The sequence below is a fragment of the Aspergillus melleus genome (assembly GCF_016097325.1).
Source record: "Aspergillus melleus strain CBS 546.65 chromosome Unknown contig2, whole genome shotgun sequence".
Lineage (NCBI taxonomy): Eukaryota > Fungi > Ascomycota > Eurotiomycetes > Eurotiales > Aspergillaceae > Aspergillus > Aspergillus melleus.
The window spans coordinates 2,776,812-2,798,488 of NW_025763371.1; the positions used below are offsets into that span (position 1 = coordinate 2,776,812).

A 21,677-nucleotide genomic window follows, 5' to 3' on the forward strand; every position below is an offset into this window, starting at 1 on the left:
CCAGTCTCATGTTTCCGTCGCCTTCGGAGATATCTTCATTGAATAAAGGCTGCCAGACAGAATTCTAGGGCAAAGGCAGAACCCATCAAAAGCAAAGAGGTTACCTGTCGTGGAGCCATGTATGCAAGGGGTCAGACCCATTTGGCAATCTCTTAATCCCGGAAAATGAACACCAAGAGGAAATCTAGACCGGCGAAGGAAATTACAAATGTTACTTGCGCTCCTGGTTGAGCATATCCCTGGATCTTCCCAACCGCACAGCTGACAGAGAATTACTTCGTGTCAAAGGAGTGAAACCGGTCCAATCTGTGGCCCGACGCCATGACATGACTAAAGACGGCTGTGAAGTCGAAGGCTCCGGCTCAAAGTCATACTCGCAGACCGTGGCAAGTCGGGGGTACATTGGGCTTGGTGCGCATTGTATGGTCATACTTTGAAAGAGCAGGGACAAACCCTCTTTCAGCCTAGGCGACCTCGGGCCAATTCTCCGCCAGGCAAGTCATTGGTAGAACAGCCATTATTAAGATTTCCAAGCTCCCTGTGTGTCGCACGTGTTGGAAGTCTCTGGCTTTCTTACTCAGCGGACAGATTGCCTTCATAATTCTCTCGAAGTAAGCATCGGACGCTGGAAATAGATCCGTCGAGGTTTTTGATCTACTAGAATAGCCTTGTACGGTATGAGCCATAGAAAGTCTGTGTGAGGAACCGTACTCAACTGCTCTCGCCTTAGCAATACCTTGACAATCATGCCCCCATTCCTAGATACGCTCTTTCCCTTGACCGATTCCACAACACCTGGGTGACATCCAGAACAATGTTTTTGTCATTTCAGGAATGTATAAAGCGCCCGGGGTTGAGCAACAAATGACCAGTCTGCAGACTCGGACCTAGACCTAGGATCGGCAGCTGCAGGGCGCTTTGACGACAGGCGGGACCGACCTTCGCGCTAAACACTACTCAAAAGGGAATCGAGTCGAAGTTCAATAATGACTGCCAGAAGGTATGCTGCATGGGCAAGGCAACTGTCGGCACGCGTTACTCCATCGGTAGGAATTAGTCCGGGGAGCCCCTCGGTTACCCCACGCCTTCTCCACTCCCGGTGCTATCGGCATCCTCAGTCTGCACTCTGCATCTCGCCGTGAGGTCATTCGGCATTCCCTCCGACTCGGACGAACTCCCTTCTCATACAGCCATGTCGTTTAAAGCGAGGGCCCTGCTCGGGTACCTGGGCTGCTGCTCCTCACTCAAAGCTCTCCTGCCGAAGATCCCACAACACACCTTGATCACAACAAGCTCCATGCAGCTATCATCTATCCTACCATGTCTCTCGCACAAAATGATTATGTCGTGAAACTCCCTGTCACCCCCTTATCGCCCAGGGCATTGGACGTCCGTTTAATTGCTCAGCGGTGGATCACAAACCTGGAGGCTCTCCTGAGAAAAGGGGAATACTCCCGACTTACCGAGCTCGTACATGAAGAGTCTTGGTGGCGTGACATGTTAGCATTGGAATGGGATTTCCGTACGATCCATAACCGCAATGCCATACAAGCATTTCTTCAGCAAAACCAGCCCCGGTCTCAGATTTCGGGATTTCGGCTGCAACATGAAGGCAAATTCCAACCTGCGCTCGAAGACCCGGCCGAGGGTCTGAGGTGGATTTCTTCAATGTTCTTCTTCGAGACGCGTGTCGGACGCGGCGCGGGTGTTCTTCGTCTGACTCAGGATGAGGCGGGCACATGGAAGGCTTACGCGATCTATACTGCCTTGCAAGAGTTTAAGGACTTTGAGGAGCCACTTGGTACAAGACGAGCCGAGGGGACAATTGAGTCGATGCCTGGGGGTCTCAGTCAAGGGAACTGGCAGGAGCGACGGCAAAGGAAGATTGAATTTCTGGACGACGAGCCAGCCACACTTGTCATCGGCGCCGGTATGTGTTATCCTCTGGTATGCCTGACAACGAATGTGTTTCTCACAACGTCCCGTAGGCCAGGCTGGCCTCAACACAGCTGCCCGCCTTGAATCTCTAGGTGTCTCTTGTCTGGTTGTTGACCGAAACGAAAGAATTGGGGATAACTGGAGAAAGCGATACCGAGTGAGTATATCTAATTCGAGGCTCTAGAAACCGAGTTTAATTTTCTCTGACTTTCTAGACGCTTGTCACCCACGATCCGGCAGAATTCACCCACATGGCCTACCTTCCGTTCCCAAAGAACTGGCCCCAGTTTACCCCTAAAGACAAGCTTGCTGATTGGTTCGAAGCCTACGCAAGTATCATGGAGCTGAACGTATGGCTCCGAACTAGCATCAAATCTGCGACATATGATGATGCGAAGGCGGAATGGACTGTTGTTATCGGTCGGGGCGACGGATCCGAGCGAACCCTTCATCCACGCCATTTGATCTGGTGCACCGGTCATTCCGGCGAGCCAAAGGTTCCCACATTCCCAGGCCAGGAGCAGTTCAAGGGATCGGTCTACCACGGTAGCCAGCATCAAGATGCCTCCGAAAGCAACGTGAAAGGCAAGAAAGTGGTCGTTGTTGGCACCGGAAACAGTGGACATGATATCGCTCAGAACTTTTATGAAAATGGGGCAGAAGTCACTATGCTTCAACGGAGTGGCACCTACGTGGTTACCGCCGAGAAAGGTGTCTTCATGATGCATGAAGGCCTCCATGAAGAGAATGGGTATGAAACAAAACCCCGATTTAGTACTATTGCGCTAACGAGAACTTCAGACCCCCTACGGAAGAAGCAGATATCATTCACGAGAGTCTACCATACCCCGTGAAATTCGCGTTGGATGTCAATTTCACCAACAGAGTGTACGAAGCGGAGAAAGACATTCTAGAAGGTCTGCGAAAAGCGGGCTTCGAACTCGACTTTGGCGTGAATGGAGCAGGACTTTTGCGGGCTTACATGACCCGCGGCGGAGGCTATTACATCGACGTTGGATGCAGCTCGTTGATCGCGGATGGCAAGATCAAGGTTAAGCGCAGCCCCGAAGGAATTACTGGCTTTAACGAGCGGAGTCTATTCCTGAAGGATGGTAGCTCTCTCGATGCAGACATTGTTGTTCTTGCTACCGGGTACGACAACATGCGCACCACTGTGCGTAAAACGCTGGGTGATCAGGTAGCCGATCGATGCAAAGATGTCTGGGATCTTGACGATGAAGGTGAAGTAAACGCGGTATGCTTTGGACTTGTCTCTCTTTTCACCATGACCGAAAAGACTAACGTGCTTATAGATGTGGCGCCCCAGCGGCCATCCGGGCTTCTGGTATATGGGTGGAAACCTCGCTCTCTGTCGCATCTACTCGAAGTTCGTGGCCTTGCAGATAAAGGCTATAGAGGCTGGTCTCGTAGCAAGCTCAACCTAAGCTGTGACTGATTCTATTCGATCAATCAAGCGGCTTCTCATAGATGAAGCAAGGCGAGACTGTTAATGACTAGACTAGAGAATTGGTAAGACATATTTTGATTTTTAAGTAGTTTTCCAAGTCACTGAACATTGGTATGGATCCTCAAATGGTCATTCTGCCTTCGAAATCTTGTATCTGGCGTAATCGAAAGCTTCATTACTAATTCCTGCCACCAAGAACAAGGTCTACGTCATGCTAAGACTGTCACTGCTATCTGTGTACGTCGGGCTCCGGGTCCTTGGCGTCCCGAGGCCCGAACAAGCATACGTTACCTGCGACTCGACCACCTCCACCGCTGCATGATTCCTTCATCCACTATTACATCGTCTGTTGTAGCTTATCATTCTCTGTGTCACCTCGTAAGCTCGACGATCGCGTATGAATGGGGACTAACGGCGAGGAGTCAGCCGCTGAGGACGACTTATCCGCGCAGGATGAGGGCGGTCATGGTTCTCAAAAATATGCTGTATGATTCATATTTGCCTATCTTGAGGATTTCGAGCTGATCAAGAACAGTGCGACCGATGTCGAAAGCGAAAGGTACTCAATATTCCTGGTACCTTGTCTATTCCAATCGTTAACGCATTTAGACCCGCTGTGATCGTTGCATTCCATGCTCTCAATGCGCCATGGTGAAATCAAAATGCTCTTACTCCCATCGGTATAGGCCGAGAGAGAAACGTCAACGAGTTATGATCTCAGCGCGATAGTATATTAAGCCTTGCAAGCTGTCGACGAAGATGCTGACAGTCTCTGTAGTGAAGAAAAAGTGGACAATCTCACGAGGAAGTTGGAGGAACTCCATTTAAAAATTGATCAGATGAACAATGCTTCTTCTCCGTCAACACTTTCCTCCAACGTTCGACAGTCGGCGACTGGAACAGACGGGAGTCCCAAGCAAACCTGCTCAGATGTCTCCGGAGACAACAGGGCTGAATATGAGGGCGAATCATCCTTTTCCGCTCACGCACTCTTTGCCACCAAGTTTCTTCAGAGCGTTGTTAACAACGATGACTACCCCAAGGACAACGTACAAGATATGACATCTATAGTTGACACACTTCGGGAAATAATCCACGCTCAAAAGCAGAAACCGGATTGTTTTGAAGAGTTTTATCCACATGCTATACCCCAGCCAGGTGGTTTAAGCTTGCGACATCTGCCTATGCCTCCAATCGACGTAGCTCTCTCGTGCTTGTGGAAGGTCAAAGGTATAATTGCTCAAGATCTTTGATAATCATCGCTGACCATTACCTCAATCTAGAAACCCCCTTCCTTCGCTGCAACTGGTCCATCGAATTTGTTTCTATAGCCCAGTTCACCGACTACTTCTTAAAAGTGTACTCGCCTGCTCCAGCCAGCAATGCCGACTTGATAATCGTCATGCGGGCTTGTTTTGGCTCTTTAGCGAGAGCGCTGAACTGGCCGCTGGTCGACAAACACAAGATGATTATCGAGAATATGCCTCAAAATGTCGACGTAATCTCGAGACCGTTCTCTCCAACCTGCCATTCCATACTCCTGCCACTATAGATAATGTTTTTGCCATGAGTGTTGCCGTAAGTTTACTCTCCCAAGGAGAAGACTTCACATCCACTGATATATCGAAAGACTACGTATTGTCGACAATTCGCCAAGTCATCACTTGCATGGAATTTCATCACAAATGCGTCCCTCATGTGTCAAGCACTCGGTCTTCACAACGCTCATGCTCTCCACACAGAGAGTCCTGAAGCTCGGCGGCAAAAAGTCCATCTATTCTGGGTTGTATATACCACGGAACGAATGCTTTCATTGCGACTCGGCCGGTCATCTACATTCCGTGACCAGGACATTACCGTCCCTCGGTTGGACACCCTGAATGATCAGGAACTGGACTCACTGCTTAATCCTATCTTACCTAGGTGGATTGACACCGCAGTTCTGCAGGGTAGAACGTACGATGAGATTTATAGCCCGGGGGCTTTAGTCGAGCCGGCTCATGTCAGAGAGTCCCGCGCTAGGGCTCTCGCAGCGGAGTTGAAGAATGTGATATATCGCGAAGACACCCTTGAGGTGCGTCCCTATCCCCTTATGACTCCAAACCGTCCTATAGGAATTCCACCGTCATCCTTACCCTAAACATCATCTCCTCGAATCATCTAACTCAGCCGTTATAGCAAAGATACAACCATCTGAGACGCCAGGCTCTCGGCGACGCGATCAACAAACTGATATGGCACGCCGATAGAGTTGCCAGCCTATCTCTCCTCACCCTCATCAACCGAGGCATCCCTCCCTCTCTCCATTCCAGAGCGGCTTTCTCCAACGAATGCATCACGACCGCACGAGAAGCGCTTCAAGAACATGAAAAGTGTATCTCCATCATTACCACCGCCAAGATCCACCAGAACTTTATAGAGCTCTACATAACCTGGTCAGAACACCCATCTCTCTCCCTCCTCTCCTCTCCTTCCCTCCCCTCTCCGCACCTTCCATATCCGCACCTTCCATCTCCGCTCCTATCCTTCCTCTCCGCTCTCCTCCTCCGCTCTCCTCCTCCGCTCTCCTCCTCCGCTTTCCTCCTCCGCTTTCCTCCTTCAACCCCTAAATCCCAACCCATCACCAGATACCACCCTTCTCTATCCTTACACCATACTAACCAACCCCACGGATGGAATCCATATATCCAGCTCCCTCCTCGAATCCCCCTTTCTCCCATTCATCGTCCTATTCTGCCACGTCATCGAAACCTCCTCACCAAGCGACCTACACCGTCTCAGCACGGTCATACAAACCCTCCAGTCGACATCCCCCTCGGCATTCCACCGCGCCTGCAGCAAGCAATTCCGCCTCTTCAGCGCCCTGTACCACGTCGCGAGAAAATACGTCGAGGTGAAAGCGTCTCAGCCCAGTGGGTGGATGATGAATCGCATTGATTTCAATCCGGGCGGGGATGTGCGTGTTGAGAGGGGGGTGATGTCCGACGCCGCGGATACGTCTATTTCTGGGTCTTTGGCTACGCAATTTCCGTTTCTGGGGCCTAGGTCTTCGATGGATTGCATGCCTCGAGGAGAGGGGGCCGGAATGTCAGTTTCGGAGACGGAGAACCGTCTCGTCGGTGGGGGAGATCCTGTTCAGGACGATCAGTTGCAGATGCAGATGCAACCGAATGTGGAAGTGGATGCTATAGGCACGGAGTTGGGAAACTGGTTTTATGAGAATCAACAAATGCTGAAGTTCTTGGATGATAGTTATCGTTTTTGAGGATCGGGGAATACCTGGATCTAATTGGAACCGATCAGCACCGCAGATCGTCACGGGTCAATCATATTAAAAAGAAAAGAAAGAGAAGAAGAAAATTCGAGCAAGTTGAAGGCGATCCAGGATATTGAGGGGGGGGGGGGGGGTTGCATGTCTTCTATTGAAGATCTGTCTTGTGTAGGGTTACGTCAGTAAAGGGAAGGGGAAAGAAAAGAATACGATTTTTCATTCGGTCTGGAGGTCCTCTCAAGGGATAAAATAAGCTAGACCCGAGACGCAAAAACACAACCAAGTAAAAAAACCAATCAATTAAGGAAGCAAAACCCGAAAGACCGTAAACGAAGCTAATCTGATCTTCAACAAACTGAAATACCAGACCGGTCGACCCTAGAACAGTTTGATTACCTCCCCCATTCTTCTCAAAGCTAATAGATTCTTGAGTGCATTTTCATTCTACTCGATGTCCATCCGTTTCTCTGTAGGAGGGATAATCGCAAGGATGGAGACGCACGAGTACCGAGTTTCTATGGACGCTTCGTTACCGTGTGCGATGTGACTGAAGGCCATCTCTTCGTGATTCGGCTCCGTGATCCAGGTGATTCCGGGGATTTGGTAGACGGGGAAGCAATCGTTGAGCATCTAGATGGAAGACGTATAGGTGAGTCCAAGAACAAACAAATATAAAAAAGAAAATGTTTGATAGAGATTTGAAACGCAAACGTAAAAAAGGGAGAATAACGGACGAACCTCATTTTCGTCGTCACCATCGTCAAGGGACCGATCGTGTGCCTTGTACGGCGCGAAACACTTGCCGACGCGCGTGAATCCTGCCGCATAGAAACTATTCGGCTTCAGTGGGAGATCATGCCGAGTGGCGTATTCGATGCTGCCGTCCATGCCGGTGATTTGGCGTGTCATGAGCAGCAGTTTCCATCTTCGGTCGACATCGGTGAAGTCGACGTCTTTGGGCACATGGTCGCGAGTGTAGAATTTCAATGAGCCGCCATTTTGAAGATACTGCTCCATTTCATAGCATCCGCCAGATCCATACCAGTAACGACCAGATCTGCCGACAGTGCCTCTCAGACCGAGCGCGGGGTTCTTGCCATAGACACCGTCTTTGTCGACGATGGGGATAACGGCAAGCTCAATACCAAGAGACTTGAGAACTGAGTAGAGAACTAAATCCACGCCCTTCAGGATCCGAGGAAACTGCATACCCGCGAGCTCTGACGTATGTGGGTAGGCGTGGGAACAGAACATTCCGAGAACGCCGCCTAATGCTGTTAGTATTTTGTACAGGGTGTTGGGCAGGAAAGCTGGTAACTAGATATGTGTTACGCTACCTTCTTTCATGAAATCTGGCGCCGAGAGCAACTTCTTCATCCAACTGTGGAGAGGAAAGGTCTTTGCATCAATGATAGAGGTAGGCGAAGGAATTGCACCACCGATGAGCTCGGAGACAAACAGGTTGTGTGTCAACGTGATACGGTCTCCAGCAGTAATGGTCTTGATTTCATGCTCGCAATCGCTATAAAATGCTGCCCACTGGATAGTTGAGGAACTTTGCTGGCTCCAGTCGAACTCGACTGTTTGGCCACCATGCTGAACGATCAAGCTTCCTCCCTCGAACGGAGAAGGCAGACAGACTACTAGAGATCCGATTTGATTTTCAGAGCGCGGAGTGTCGACGTGCTTCTGGAACAGACCAGATGGTCCTGAGTAGGTCTGTCGTAACATGATTAGCCTTATCAAGCCAATGTAGAAAGGTTTGACCTACGTTCAATTTGTAAAGCTCGGCTTTGATCTTCCGGAATTGTAGTCTATTTTCGAATTCGCCACGGATAGTAGGAAGAAGAACTTGTTCGATATTCTCAAGGAGCCCAAAGTCAGCTGGGTGAAAGCTGGTTGCGAATTGCCCCGGATCGATCTTGCCAGCTTTGCGGTACTCAGGATCAAGAACATCCTTCTCACCCAGTCCAAAGCTGGCCGGGTCACAGCTTGTGACCAGCTCTCGAAGCAGCTGAGGGGTGGATCCTGGAGCAGAGCCATCAAGGGGAAGCACCAGCTTGCGTGCAGTTGCGTCGTGACCGAGTGACCAGAAGATAGTGACTGGGGAAGAGGTCGCCTTCGTTCCTGGGGTGTATGGGATTCACGTCGACAGGGATAGTACCACCACAAACAAAACAGCCATTCGCCTCTTCGCTGTCTATAGAGTCTTTCAGCCGGCGACAATACTCCGTCAGAGTAGCTTGGCTGTCCGTCACAGAGTCTGGCTGGCTTCCTTGTCCTTTTGTGCTGCGTTCCTTGGCCTGCTTCTCCATGAGTATTTCAAAAAGAGACACGGGAATGGTCTGTGTAGTGTCATCTTTTTCGGAATCATTGCTCCTCCCATGACCATAGCGGAAATCATCACGCCATATCCCCGTGAATCTTTTCTCCAGAGACTTTTTGAAAACCTTGTTCTCTAGGATCGAGGTATCACTGGAGATAAACCCAGGCAGCAAGCGATCCAGGTTTCGGCGTAGGTCTTCTTTCAAGGCTTCCAATGTTTCGCCACTAAATTCTTTGAAGTCCGGAAGACGACTGTACATATCTAGGGACCGATCTATCCCAAGCTGCAGGAGACCGGCAAGGAATACGTCGAGACAGGCGTCAAGCTTACAGTCCTGATGGAGCCAGTCAGTCTTGTGTTCGATATGCAGCGAGAAGTTGGACTAAGCCAGCCGGAGTACCGTCTATGTCTAGATCAGAGGTTATACTTACCTTGATCACAATACTATTGGCTTCATCTTCCAGCTCTGTCATAGTATGGAGGAATTTTAGCGGGGTCTTCCGTCGCCGAGATGGACGACCATAGTGGTCATACTCGTCTTCAGAACCGCTGTCTTCCATGCCTGAGCTATGCTCGCTTTGACTCATGATGAAATGGAATCGGTGACGGTGGTTTGGTGTTTGATTGATGGGTGAAGTTGTCAGTTGTGAGGTGATGGGTGGGGGTAGCTAACTTACGAAGGAAGGAACTGGGGGACTAGGATGGTTTTCTAGATAACAATGAGGCCGATCACCTGACCTCTGCGACGGTGGTTGTGCCTGGCTAGACAGGCAGCCTTCTAGGCACCCGTGGTTCTGGCCGGGTGTACCTGTCATTCTTGCGCAGAACAGTGGACAAAATAAGGATTCAGCGTCTCCGCTGTTCTCCACTGATCTACCCGTGGGAGATATCGATGTGGGAGCGGGATGGAGATGCAATATTGCTAATACAAGCAGAATTCAGCCCAACGTAGTCCCAGAGTCTGTAGATAGCAGCGCAGGGAACAAGCAGAGCAAACAGAGCAAACAGAGCAAACAAGACAAACTACGCTCTGCTTCGATGGTACGGCTGAGCGCCCTTCATCTTGACATGCTCATGGCTAACTTCTTGGGTCCGCATGGAATGCTCGTAGGACTTGATATGGATTGTGAACTGCCATGCTATCCAGTGTTAGATTCTCTCCTTTATTGATGTTCTCTTGATACCCAAAATTTTACGAGTTAGTCGAACCAGTAACCTCAAAATCGCTAAGTCGATGTAAGCTCGAATGAAATCTCAGGCCATGTTGTCCAGTCCATACAGGGCATCAAACCAGATCTGTGCCACTATGAAATGGCATTCGCGTCGCATTCTCCAGGGAAGTACGGAGTAATCAAGGAATAAACAGACCCGCCTTCGCTGCTGGCACGGTCCCACGTGGGGTGCGCTAACCGGACAGCCCTGATCAATTTACCGGGACAGCCCTCTGGATTCTGCCGGCAGTTGGTTAGTAATCAGCGGAAAAAGGGTGCTCCGTCCCGAGCCGGAATTGATCCGTAGACCTCTGAAACTCCACATTGCGCACCCAGGGAATCTCCTAGGTAGTAGGAACCCCCCTAGGTGGTAGGAACCCGCCTAGGTGGTAGGGACCCTCTAGGCAGGTGGTAGGGACCCCCCTAAGTGCCTACCTCGCTGAATCGCTCACCGAATCGCTCGTCCACCATCATCTGCCTGCCTCGCCCATCATGAATCGCTCGAAAATGCAATAAAAATTGATCACATTTTGTTTTTTTATTCGATATTAGATTGTCTGGCTGCCTGCTTCGCCGAATCGCTTATGAGAAACTTATATTTATGCAATTTCTACATCTTAATGTTATGATCTTTGATCGAAAGAATGTAGCATTTCTCAATACATTCCTTGCTCGACCGCTTTTTGGAGACCGCTTTCTTGAGATAGCTTACCTTCTGTCGGGTTGATACCGCCTTCCTAATATAGTAATGGCTGTCCCGGTAAATTGATCAGGGCTGTCCGGTTAGCGCACCCCTCCCACGTGACCACAGCCGCTGAGTCATCTGTCAGTCTTGGCGGCTCATACTGCGCCGTCTGCGCCCGTCCCTACTGAGTCCAAATTATAGCGATCAAATTCACGTATTATGGAGGAACTCAATATCGTAGTCGTACGCTCTAGCCCCGACTTCCTGTCATCCTCGAACAACGCTATGAATCCAGTACGTACGCGGGTCTCGCGCCTTAAGCGCTAGACCACGGACTACAGATCAACCGCAGTTCGAGATGAAGCTTTTGTATAGAGTAAATATTGCGCAGGCCTACCATGGTGGCGAGTGTTCTAGTGTCCTACCTACACCGTAGGGACGGGCGCAGTACTCCGTACCGAGCTGCCAAGACTGCTGCATGACTAAGCCAATTCTGGTCACGTGAGGTTTGCCAAAGGCGAAAGTGTGTGGATGTATCACGGCGCTAAGGGAAGATTACGACGGAGAAAGCCGGGCCCCACAGACGAAGACCAATACATCAGAGTTAGTCAAGGTACCTTAGACAAGCCTCCCCTTTCGTGGCTTCCTGGGATGACTGATCTGTCCGCGTCGTCGCGGACGATGCCACACCCCACGTGACTCGGGTGCTTACTTAACCGCCGAAAACCGGTAAAATTAACCGCCTTACCACTTCACCACCACGGTCGGCCTCATCACCACAGGTGGCCTTACTACTACGGGCGGCCTCGGCACTATAGAAGGCCTATATAGTGTAGGATTTTAGTCTATATAAAGACCTTCTTTCTAATCGCGCACTGACCGTAGTAGTAAGGCTAACTATAATGGCAAGGTCAACCGTGGTGGTGAGGCCGACTGGAGTAGCCCGCGCCGATTTCAGCGGTTGAGTAAGCGTCCAAGTCACGTGGGGTGTGGCAGGAGTCATGGTCGTGTGGATGTATCACGGCCCTTTCCTTATCTCCGCAGCTTGTTGAATGGATTCTTCTCCTGGCGGCCACTGGTCTGGCTCATCCTGACCTGGCTGGTGGTCAGGAGCAGATCGATCCCCCCACGGATTATAAATGGATATCGTGGTAGAGGCCATGCTCCTTGCTCCCACTCGTTATCTTGATGTTTGAAACCTGTTGACTGGTGAGTTTATATGCATTTCTTAGGGAACATTGTCAGGTCACTTTATCTTATAATCGAATTTATGTATAGGTAGATGAATCTTATGGTCGCTGTAAGTACACTCTTAATCTATTGTCAACACAAGGAATGATGGAGAAAATGTATTCATCACTGGTCTTGTTACATCATACCAATATCTACGGAGAGCTTTGGGTCTTTAGAGGAAAGAAATGGAATATAAATGATAAATTCGAGTAAAAAAAGGCCAAGGCAGGACCAACGACGCCTCAATAACAGAAAAACAGAAAAAACAAAAGTACCCTTCTGGAAAATGACAAAAGTCATCGTTCTAACAAATGTTGGTCTCAAAACAAACTCCCCCTAACTCCTGGAGGCCAAGCCCGTTCACAGCCGCCCATAGAAGCAAACATTCTTGGTGCGATGGCTTTCCACCTGCTGGATGGCTCCGTTAGCTTCCTGGGAACTGTGGAAGGAGACAATAGTAACAAAGAAAGCAGGGGGAGCGAAGAAATGAAGGTATATGGCAGGTGAGAATCTGGCACATCAGAATAGTTATTTCCGGTCAAGTCTATCGATTGATATCGGAGATAGTTCAAGAGGGTAACCCTGTAAATATGATATAATCCTGCGACGGTTTCCTCGTTTCCACCGCGTACTCTGTTGTATAAGGGGTGGACAATGGGGTAGACAGCTGCCGCTTCCATTCGATCAGCCTCTCATCGTCCCAGATGGCAAATCCCCATTTCCAGTGTTCCTCTCCCCCAGCCTCCACAGAATAGATCGACCAGTATCTCTGCGGCTCCGTAAACCAAAGCCGCTCACATGCGATATTCGGTCTGTCAGTAGGCGACAGAGTTGCCCACAAGCTTTCGGTCTCTTTGAAGTCATCAGCAGATTCGAATCCGGGATATAGCAAGGGATACATGTCATAGTCAACTAGAGATTCCCACATTTCGCCGAAATGCCAAGGCATGAACCGCCAATGGATCACAATTAGATCCCGGCGATGCAGAAAGCACGGCTCGCGAATGAACTTGCAAAAGAACATTGGGCCCATGGTAGCCAAGCAAGCCAAGTTATGATTTTGGTATTGGGAGAGATTGTCGCTCTCTATAATAGTGCAGTTCGTTGGAAGAGGATCAATATCGTATGCAGCTATGAACCAGCCAAGTGGCATAGATTCGAATTGATCAAAATAGTCAGCGACCTCTTTATATGGTTGCTTGTATCGCTCGTAGATGTATTGCCACACACATCCATACTCTTGAAACTCCCATGGTGCCATCGCGCTGATGAATAAACGCCAGACATCACTCGGTTCAAAGGTCTTCTCCTCCTCCCAGTCATTAAACTTATACTGAGATGGCTCTTTCTGACCCGGGTAGAACTCCCTATTGCCAAAAATATTGGCGTATATCTGTACTCGATAAAGGCCCCTGAGAAAGCGGGTCTTCTCAGTACGAGACAGACATATCGGTAAGACGTCGTTCTTCCACTCTTCTGGCTCAATCCACACTGGGCGATGCACAGCGCTGCAAAAATCGTTAAGACAGAACTTCATGATCTTATGTAGATTGGTGAGTCGGATAATCTCATCAAGATCAACCGGCTTATCAGGAAAGTTCTTCGCCGATGGTAGGTTCAGGTGACGAATTTCCTTGTGTCGGCGCCACTGATCCAGAAGCGCATAGATCTTTTCCTTGTTCGATGGTATATCCGCATACAAGCCTCTGGAGCGAAGAGCCACGATTGCGTCCACAATTTCCATATCGTAATACTCTGCAGAGAGTAGTTGGAAAAGAGCCTGTTTTCTGACTATTCGATACGCAGCGTGATAAGTCGGGGAAGCGTGCACTAATGCCTGAAGCGTCTCCAGATCAGGGCAGCGAAGCAAGATAGCTATGTGCAGTTCCACTGGAAGATCATCTTCGAGCCGACATTTTGTCTGACTCTGAGAATGAGAGTGAGTGGCGGGATTCAAGCTAGACATCGCAATGGCTATAGTTATCCTCTTGTAACGTGAGGACAGTCGAGGTGCACAGAGCTTGTTGTTCAATTATTCGCACAGCAATCATGCCAGGAAGTCGGCTTTTATATAACATTTCTCAGCTATTTGAATTAAAAGAAGCCGTTGATCATCGTCCATTTCACGTCAGGAAAATACGATAATTCCCATTTAGTGTCGGAGGTTTGTGGTGTTTCCCATTCCACATTGAGAAAGCATCTCGCTACCATAGCAAAGACAAAGGATATCGCGTTGGCTTCCACTAATTCTTGCATATCGTGCAAACCACCATGCCCACCTACAGTGCATCTCAGATCTGTTGGAACTGTTTGTTCACACGGAGCTTCCGATACGCCTGGTGGCTCAAATAGTAGGGAGCTCACTTGGGAAGAGGGAACTCAGAATCAATACAATCATGTCTTTCAGAGCTATCAAGAGCTCACCGATAGTCCACCGTGCTTGGATGAGGTTCTGTATTCAACTGCTATTGTCTTGTTCACACGTTGTTGCTCTTGCTATACATTCTTTGTTTGCTTGCCATGCAGTTCTGCTTGCCATGCTGTTTTGCTTGTCATGTATTCACATCCTGTGCCAGCAAACGAGAAGCTTGGCTGGGTTTCAATAATAATGCTATTGCTCCTTTGATATAAAATTACACCAATACTCCCCTCTTCATTCTCTAAACCTTCCTCTTTACACCACTCGCTCAAGATCTACCCTCTCACGAAGCCACCCTGTCCCATAAACCGTGCTCGACCCCCATATCAGCTACGTCAGAAAACCCCAGAACCGATTTCACCGCACCTCAGTCATCGTTTCCTTCAAAGCGAACATATCTTGTCGTGTCATTTGAAAGATGGGCAAGCACGTATCAAAGCGTAGGGCTTGGTCCAGTCAACGTTGTGAGGAGTATGACGCGTATAAGGACTTTGCCAACGATTTCAATTCAACAGCAGCCAAATTTAGGCCTTTCAGAGACACAAAAAACAAAAGAAAACTCAGAAAACCTTGGACGGCATGGACAGACGAGGATTTGAAGGACGGTTTCAAGATCGCCCAGGAGGCTTCAATCAAAGCGAGCGAGTAAGTCATACCTACCAGAGTGTTTCAAGAGTCTCGGAAACAAGAATGTACTGACTGTCTAATCAGTGAGGCCGATAGGAGAGAGTTATTTATGCAAAGGCATCCTTATGCCTACCCAAAAGCCGACGGACACGACGAGCAGATCGAAATTAAAAGAAGAGCTGTGCGTAATTTCACGCGGTTCGCAACGCAAATCAGTGCAGAGATGGATCGAAGAGATAATCAAATTTCAACATGATGTTTTGAACCTGTCAATTTTGCTTAGACGTTTACCTGGTGGAGTTTTTGAGATCCTGTCAAAAGAATGTTTTCATTTATTGTTCTATTTTTTCTGTTTCTAGATCGAATGTACTGTACGTTTCTGGGTCTCTTCTATTTGTATTGGAGGCGCAAGATTGTCCATAGAATGAATGAAAAGAGCCTCTCACGGGGTTGGAAATCCTCATTATTTCCATGATAGAGAGTCATAGAGCTCTTACAGTAGACTTTTAGCTAGAGCGTAGTGTTAGGCTTTGAGCGATACACACCCATCCGGAAACCCCGGTGCTCGATTAATTCAGGCAACGTACAGACAGTGTACTAAGCATCCTTTTACTCGTCCAGATCAAAACACAAAAGATAGCGAGAGTAACAGAGAGAAATAGATAGCCGCCTAAGAGTCCGTGTCAGTAAGAGAGCTGGAGCGCAGTAGATTTACGATACATCTTGCTATCAACGCCTCTACGTCCTGATGATCAACTCTCAGGTGAAAAAAACGAGTAGCGACTTTCCCAAGATGAGTATCATTAAGATTCGCTATCTCATGAACTAGAATAAGTACTTAATAGATATGCGAGCGCATCTGATAGACTATCCGTAAGCTACGACGAGCCTGCTGGCCTCTTCTTCTTCTTCACTTTTTTAGGGGAGGAGGGTGGGGCGCCAGCCAAATCATCATCCACTTGCCTCAGTTCATCAGTGCATCAGTCAAACAAAATAACCGCACAAGTATCACAAACAAAACATCCCTTCCCCGCGATAGATTCCATTGCCATCTTCTTCCTTCCTTCTGAGGCTATCACCTACCAGCGACCGCGACCGCGACCGCTTCGTTGATTCATTCCTATCAACCCGCTCCATCCCCAAAATCCGAACGCCGCAGATTCCCACTTACTCCTCAAGCCTTCAAATCCAACTTCTCCTTTCTTCCCCACAAGTCCAGCCAGTCCGTGATAGTCGCGCCCGACCGCTTCATCTCCTCCATGCACATCGACCGAACCGCGTCCCCACGGATAACGCCCAAAGCGTTGCGGATATTGCGCGCCGATGCGGACTCAAGAGCTCTCACGACCCACTGGCCCTCCGGGACGTCAAGGCCCAGCACGATGGGGTAAGTCAGTTCACGGTTCCGCAAGTCCTCGGCAAGCGAGCCTTTGAGTTTGGCGTACTCCGACGAGTAGAGGTTCTTGCTGTCGTTTTGGAGTTGGGAATGCCATCTGGATGGGCAGATATTCTCGGATGTTAGCGCGTGAGTTAGGGTTTGGTTGGGAACCGCACGGAAGGTAACATACGCAACCAGGGTCAAGGTCTCGTCCATCGACTGATTCTCCAGCACCAGATGTCCAAGCAGTCGAAACAACGAGCCCGTTTTCAGCGACGCCATGTGCCGATACGCATTCACACGATCCACCGCATCGACGGGAAACCCGGCCAGTCCGTCGCGCCGCCATACCAGCGACAGATCCTGTCCTTCGAGAATCCCTTCGAGATCCTGCATCAGCCAGGGCGCGAGGCCGGGAAAGTCATGCGTCACTTTGTTCAGGATCTGCGTGACACGGTAATAGGCGCGGTTGGCGGTCTCCGAGGGACCGTAGATCTTATGTGCGGCGGGTTGGCCTTTACGGAGGTCGCTGCCGTCGGAGATCTACATTCGGTGGTGGCTCTGTTAGGGCATCATGTTTGTTTTCCGGTCAAGGTGCCAAGGCTGCGAGGGGGAAAATGGAATGAGGGACACACATCATCAACCAGCATGAGGCACAGGTGGATCGCGTCCATGGTCTCCAAGACCATCGTGTACTTAGCCGGGTCGTTGGTCTTCAGCGAGGGTGATAGCTTGTGCACAAAAGGAGCCCAGTGATGTTTCCCGTAGATCTGGCGAAGATACGCATACGGACATTCATGCGAGGTGATGCTCTCTGGATTCTTCAGCCCGATCAACTGGGCTTTTTTGGACAGCCATCGCGGCGGAGGAATACGATCGACCAAGACACTTATGAGGAGAGCCGGGAGAGCTAGACTCAGGATGGGCGTGAGGATTCTGATAACGATGTCGAGCATGATTCTGAGAGAAGAGTACGTATCCTGTTTCTCAGATGGCCAAGGTAGTAGATGATCACTCGATATCAGTAGAGGCGTGCCTTGCTTGGGCGGAATGAGAAACACAATCCCTAGAAAAGAACCCAACAGGGAGCTTTAACTCATTAAATCACTTGCCAGTAGAGCCGGTAGAAGCCACGATCTGTTTGCCGGACCTCGTAAACAGAGACCAGAAAGTGCCACAATCGGCCATGGCAGCTAGCTAACCAAGCCCTTGCTTTGCAACATCCCTGAGGTTCAGCTCTGCTGATGCGATCATCGGTTCTCTGAGAAAACGACTCAGTAAAAGCTCTAGATCCCTGGTCTATATTGGACATTCATCTCGGCGTAAGCACAGAAAGCTTTAGGAATCGTGGGTGAGATCAATATTTGTGAAACAGCGATCAGTTGATGGAGAGATGCATTGACCATGTCGCAGTTCTTTCCTTTTCATCCTGCAGCTCACTTTCAAATCGGCTACGAAGTGCTCCGTTGTCCGATAAAGCGAAGATAAATGTGGAAAGGTGGGTGATCCGATCGGTTGAATACGTGGCATGAGGCCGATTGTTGGAGAATCCTATGCCATCGATGACACCATCCCCCTCGACTGGCTGATAAAGTACGATTATCCGTCGAAGAAAGCCTTTTACTATCCTCCATGGCCTATGGGGGAGCCTTAGCTGGCCGATCAGATACGAGCGTGATCAACAGAAGGGTCGTTTAGCGAACATGGGAAAGGCTAGGCTCGGTTCCGAGAGGTTCCAGATGTCACGTATCAGAACCAACACTACTGGATTCCTGAGGAATGGGAATATGCACTCTACAGATTCTAGAATCGTACTGTTCCTCGGCTTCCAGGGCCGTTTCTTAATTTCGAACTCAATTACTCTTGACATTCATCATTCGATCCTGGAACATCTTTCTACTGGGATTGCGCTCGCGTGAACAAAGACATATCAAGTTATCCTTGATGGCTTGAACAAGGTCATCGTGGACAATAGCCCGATAAGTCCGGGGTCAGGGATAACCCTTGTCAGTGGTAACGCATGCCTCTACATCCTCACTAGACAAGTAGCTGACAACTCATACATTTCTCTGGATTAATGGTACAAAAGCTCTGGGAAGATGTTGTCTGGGCTGAGAACTCTCACCCGCCACTCGTTTTCAAACTAGGTTGTGACTCAAGTGAACGGTCAGGTTGATTTCCTCGTATTTCCTCGTATAAATGAGATTCGTAATTCAGCCGAACATAGTGAGACACACATTCTGGCCAGTTTCAGAGGCCCAGCTTGTCTCGTATGAGACGAGATGGCGGCTGGGGTACAGGTTGAAGGAGCGATGGTGTCATCAGCTGCCTTGAAGCTCTTGAACTTCATTCACGACAGGGATTCAATATGCGCGGGTAAACCAGTAAGTAAACAACTCGCCGTGAGTGTTGTCCTATCTCCCAGGCTTTAGACACATCTCCATACGACTCCCCAGCCCCATTATATCCAGGAAATGAACCATATCGAAGTAGTCCGCGGTGATCTTTGTGAGCGCGTTCGTTGCTGTTCTGACGCTAGCCCATTGTCTCGAGCGAGCGAAGACCACACACATCGTTTTAGAGCAGTTCTGCGATCTAGGGCTCCATATCAATACTTCTATGGGGATTCTTCTCAACGTAGGCCGTATCAATAAACCGTTTACGATCGTGCAGAACAGCTGGAGACGACCAACATCCACTCTCTCGGCCCATATTCAAAGGGAACTGCGTATCCGAGACAAATTAAGAAAAGATGAGATTCCCGCTTGGGCGATAGCTTCAATGCACTTTTTACTTGGTCTCCCCGGGGTCACTTCTCGGGGCCTTTGAAGTCGATTTAGATTCCCGGTAGCGTTCCTAGACAGTGCTCGAAATCTTCTTCCGAGATTCTTCCGACCTAACAGAGTCCGTTTCTTCGATCGAATGATTGCCGTTGAGAACACTTGAGGATGAAGAGATATCCCATGGCCATCTGGTTGTCATAGCCGATAGAATCCATGGACGAGTTCGTTGAAAGTACCGTTGAGCCGCGAACAGAAATAGTCCGGGGATGGTCGCGGTGCCCAGAAAAACAGTGAGCTAGGCAGGAACTATATCTGAACCTCTATCGCTTCTCCGGACACAATAGTCAAAAACCGCTATATCTTCCGCATGTCTTCTGCCATGAAAGGCTGAATGTGGGCGGAAACATCCGCGCCATGTTCGACGAGCTCGCCATCGTCACAATAAATAGCAGAATAGGCAGTACCTACAAGCTTTCATGCATGAAATCGAAAGGCCATGTTCCTATACGGCCCGGCCGCAGAAACCTCGAGGGCGGCGGAGGGCTTGCTATACCAGTGCCTCTATTAAGGCTTCACATCTAGACAGACCTGATAGTGCGCGAAAGGCCCATCATGGTAATGCTGGAACAGCATGTTCTTGACAGCTGGTATGATGAATGGATGACGTTAGTCGGGATAGTTTCTATACGTTTCCCTCCTATTCCCCTCTTATCCTTCTTTTGCTTTTTTCTTGTTCCTTTATTACTTCCTAGTTTCTCTCTTATAAAGAATACAATCAGTAGCTTTCCAGTATCTATAACACTGAAACCTTTGTATGGAGCTAATATGGTTATCAAAGAGGCTGCAGGTCTTAGCGATATTCTCAAGTAACTTTTAGACAGTAATCTCTCCCAGCTACCATCCAGCGAACAGATCAGGGCCAGTTCCTGGCTGATACTCGCTACATGTGCTTTGAGTTTTATCTGTGCCTCAGCAGCATAAACAAGCGTGGAAGAAGCATAGGAAGATAGAACAAACGTAGCATTAGAAATTTTGGTCCCGGGTTTGGGCGTTACTTGAAGACATACAATACTGAAATCTATTTGATTGTTTAACTTTTAGAGATAGCGGTGGCTGTTGAATTATATTGGTCAGATTACAAGAATCAATAGATTTATCTCTAGAGATACATTTCCCCTTAAAAAGTAGTATCATGGAAAGAGGTGCATTTGGGTCCGTGAAAAAGCCCATCGTTATGACCTCATTCCTACAGATTCAGCGGGACATATACGTACTAACACGCGACCCACACTTCCTTACCAGTTCCGATAAACTCAAGATCCAAGCACCTGTCAGACCCAAACAACTCTGTCAGCAGGGATCGGTCTTAGGTGAGTTGCCGGTCGATTTACAAATCGCAGATCCGAGAATCGGCACGGATCAAAGACAGCGCGGATATGCAAGTCAGACTCGGGTTCATATTTGATTTGTTGTCTTCAACTGTGGTGTGTTGTACGGAGGTCCCCGTGTCGCTTTCTTCTGGTATGACGGAATAGAATGTAGGTCGTGATCGTGTCCGGAAAATAGATGACTTTACGGTTCTTGTCCTATCTCGTCCTGATATCATAGTATTCCATAATATACCTGGGCCAGGAAGAACCAGGTATGTTTGTCTCAGGTGGACTTTGAAGGTGACAAAGTTGGGAATTTTTTCGTTGTTCAGTAATGCCGAAAATGCTAATCAGTATAATCTACCACGGTCCCCTTGTCAAGAGAGCTCACCAGCCATGCCATCTCAGTCAACTATGGAGCAACAACCAACTCCTGACCCGTCATACATCTATCTCAGGGCTGTCTAAGACAGCCCTAACATGACTTCGAACGCCACACCACGAGCCGTAACAGGTCAGGTCAGGTCAGGTCAGGTCAGCAACGTTTATCGATCCTTGCAAGCATATATTTCTCTCTTCATTCTCCTATCTCGCTTGCTGAATGACGAGACATAACATACCGTATAGGTAATAGCTGAGGTTGACTTTCCCTTCTCCCAGTCAGGAAATACATACTCATCAACAACCAACCGTGCTCGGACACGAGTTCACAGACCTAATTCCAATCGCCCTACTGGATCTCTCCGGACTCCGTCACTGTCCCTGTTGACAGCATGGTCTTGTGAGATATCCAGCTCGTGAGCTCTGTGGGGAGGGCTGGTTTTGGATTTTCAAGATCCCAGCCTTTTCCGTCGAGGTCTGTGGCGTGTCTTTACAGGTCTATCAATGTGCTGTAATGGGCATACGTATACGAGGGATATATTTCCTTCTTTTCTCTTCTTGTCTCGGTTCCCTTGCGGAATTCGTGT

The 21,677-nt window shown here is 48.9% G+C and overlaps 6 protein-coding genes across 6 annotated transcripts; 2 read left to right on the plus strand and 4 right to left on the minus strand.

Moving 5' to 3' along the window:
* Positions 1-1,137: 1,137 nt before the first annotated feature.
* LDX57_003775 (putative flavin-binding monooxygenase) lies at positions 1,138-3,729 on the plus strand. Its single transcript, XM_046085430.1, has 5 exons — positions 1,138-1,930; positions 1,989-2,095; positions 2,154-2,689; positions 2,740-3,193; positions 3,252-3,729. The coding sequence occupies exons 1-5, from the start codon at positions 1,321-1,323 to the stop codon at positions 3,381-3,383; spliced, it is 1,839 nt and encodes a 612-aa protein (XP_045941393.1). The 5' UTR covers positions 1,138-1,320; the 3' UTR covers positions 3,384-3,729.
* A 1,243-nt stretch (positions 3,730-4,972) lies between these two features.
* On the plus strand, positions 4,973-6,671 carry LDX57_003776 (fungal specific transcription factor domain-containing protein; the record flags this gene model as incomplete). Its single annotated transcript, XM_046085431.1, has 4 exons — positions 4,973-4,984; positions 5,037-5,480; positions 5,585-5,841; positions 6,098-6,671. The coding sequence occupies 4 exons, from the start codon at positions 4,973-4,975 to the stop codon at positions 6,669-6,671; spliced, it is 1,287 nt and encodes a 428-aa protein (XP_045941394.1).
* Positions 6,672-7,121: 450 nt separating this feature from the next.
* On the minus strand, positions 7,122-8,054 carry LDX57_003777 (uncharacterized protein; the record flags this gene model as incomplete). The annotated part of the gene is made up of 3 exons (XM_046085432.1): positions 7,122-7,307; positions 7,416-7,945; positions 8,015-8,054. The coding sequence occupies 3 exons, from the start codon at positions 8,052-8,054 to the stop codon at positions 7,122-7,124; spliced, it is 756 nt and encodes a 251-aa protein (XP_045941395.1).
* Positions 8,055-8,719: 665 nt separating this feature from the next.
* LDX57_003778 (uncharacterized protein) lies at positions 8,720-9,590 on the minus strand (the record flags this gene model as incomplete). Its single annotated transcript, XM_046085433.1, has 2 exons — positions 8,720-9,337; positions 9,435-9,590. The coding sequence occupies 2 exons, from the start codon at positions 9,588-9,590 to the stop codon at positions 8,720-8,722; spliced, it is 774 nt and encodes a 257-aa protein (XP_045941396.1).
* Positions 9,591-12,700: 3,110 nt separating this feature from the next.
* On the minus strand, positions 12,701-13,876 carry LDX57_003779 (uncharacterized protein; the record flags this gene model as incomplete). The annotated part of the gene is made up of 1 exon (XM_046085434.1): positions 12,701-13,876. One exon carries the CDS (start codon positions 13,874-13,876, stop codon positions 12,701-12,703), a length of 1,176 nt encoding a protein of 391 aa, XP_045941397.1.
* Positions 13,877-16,352: 2,476 nt separating this feature from the next.
* LDX57_003780 (uncharacterized protein) lies at positions 16,353-17,512 on the minus strand (the record flags this gene model as incomplete). Its single annotated transcript, XM_046085435.1, has 3 exons — positions 16,353-16,671; positions 16,747-17,099; positions 17,192-17,512. 3 exons carry the CDS (start codon positions 17,510-17,512, stop codon positions 16,353-16,355), a joined length of 993 nt encoding a protein of 330 aa, XP_045941398.1.
* Positions 17,513-21,677: the final 4,165 nt, after the last annotated feature.

Coding starts and splice junctions, on each gene's coding strand:
- LDX57_003775 (XM_046085430.1), top strand. CDS start 1,321: ATGTCTCTCGCACAAAATGATTATGTCGTGAAACTCCCTGTCACCCCC. Junction 1,931..1,988: donor CACACTTGTCATCGGCGCCG/GTATGTGTTATC, acceptor AACGTCCCGTAG/GCCAGGCTGGCCTCAACACA. Junction 2,690..2,739: donor GGCCTCCATGAAGAGAATGG/GTATGAAACAAA, acceptor CGAGAACTTCAG/ACCCCCTACGGAAGAAGCAG.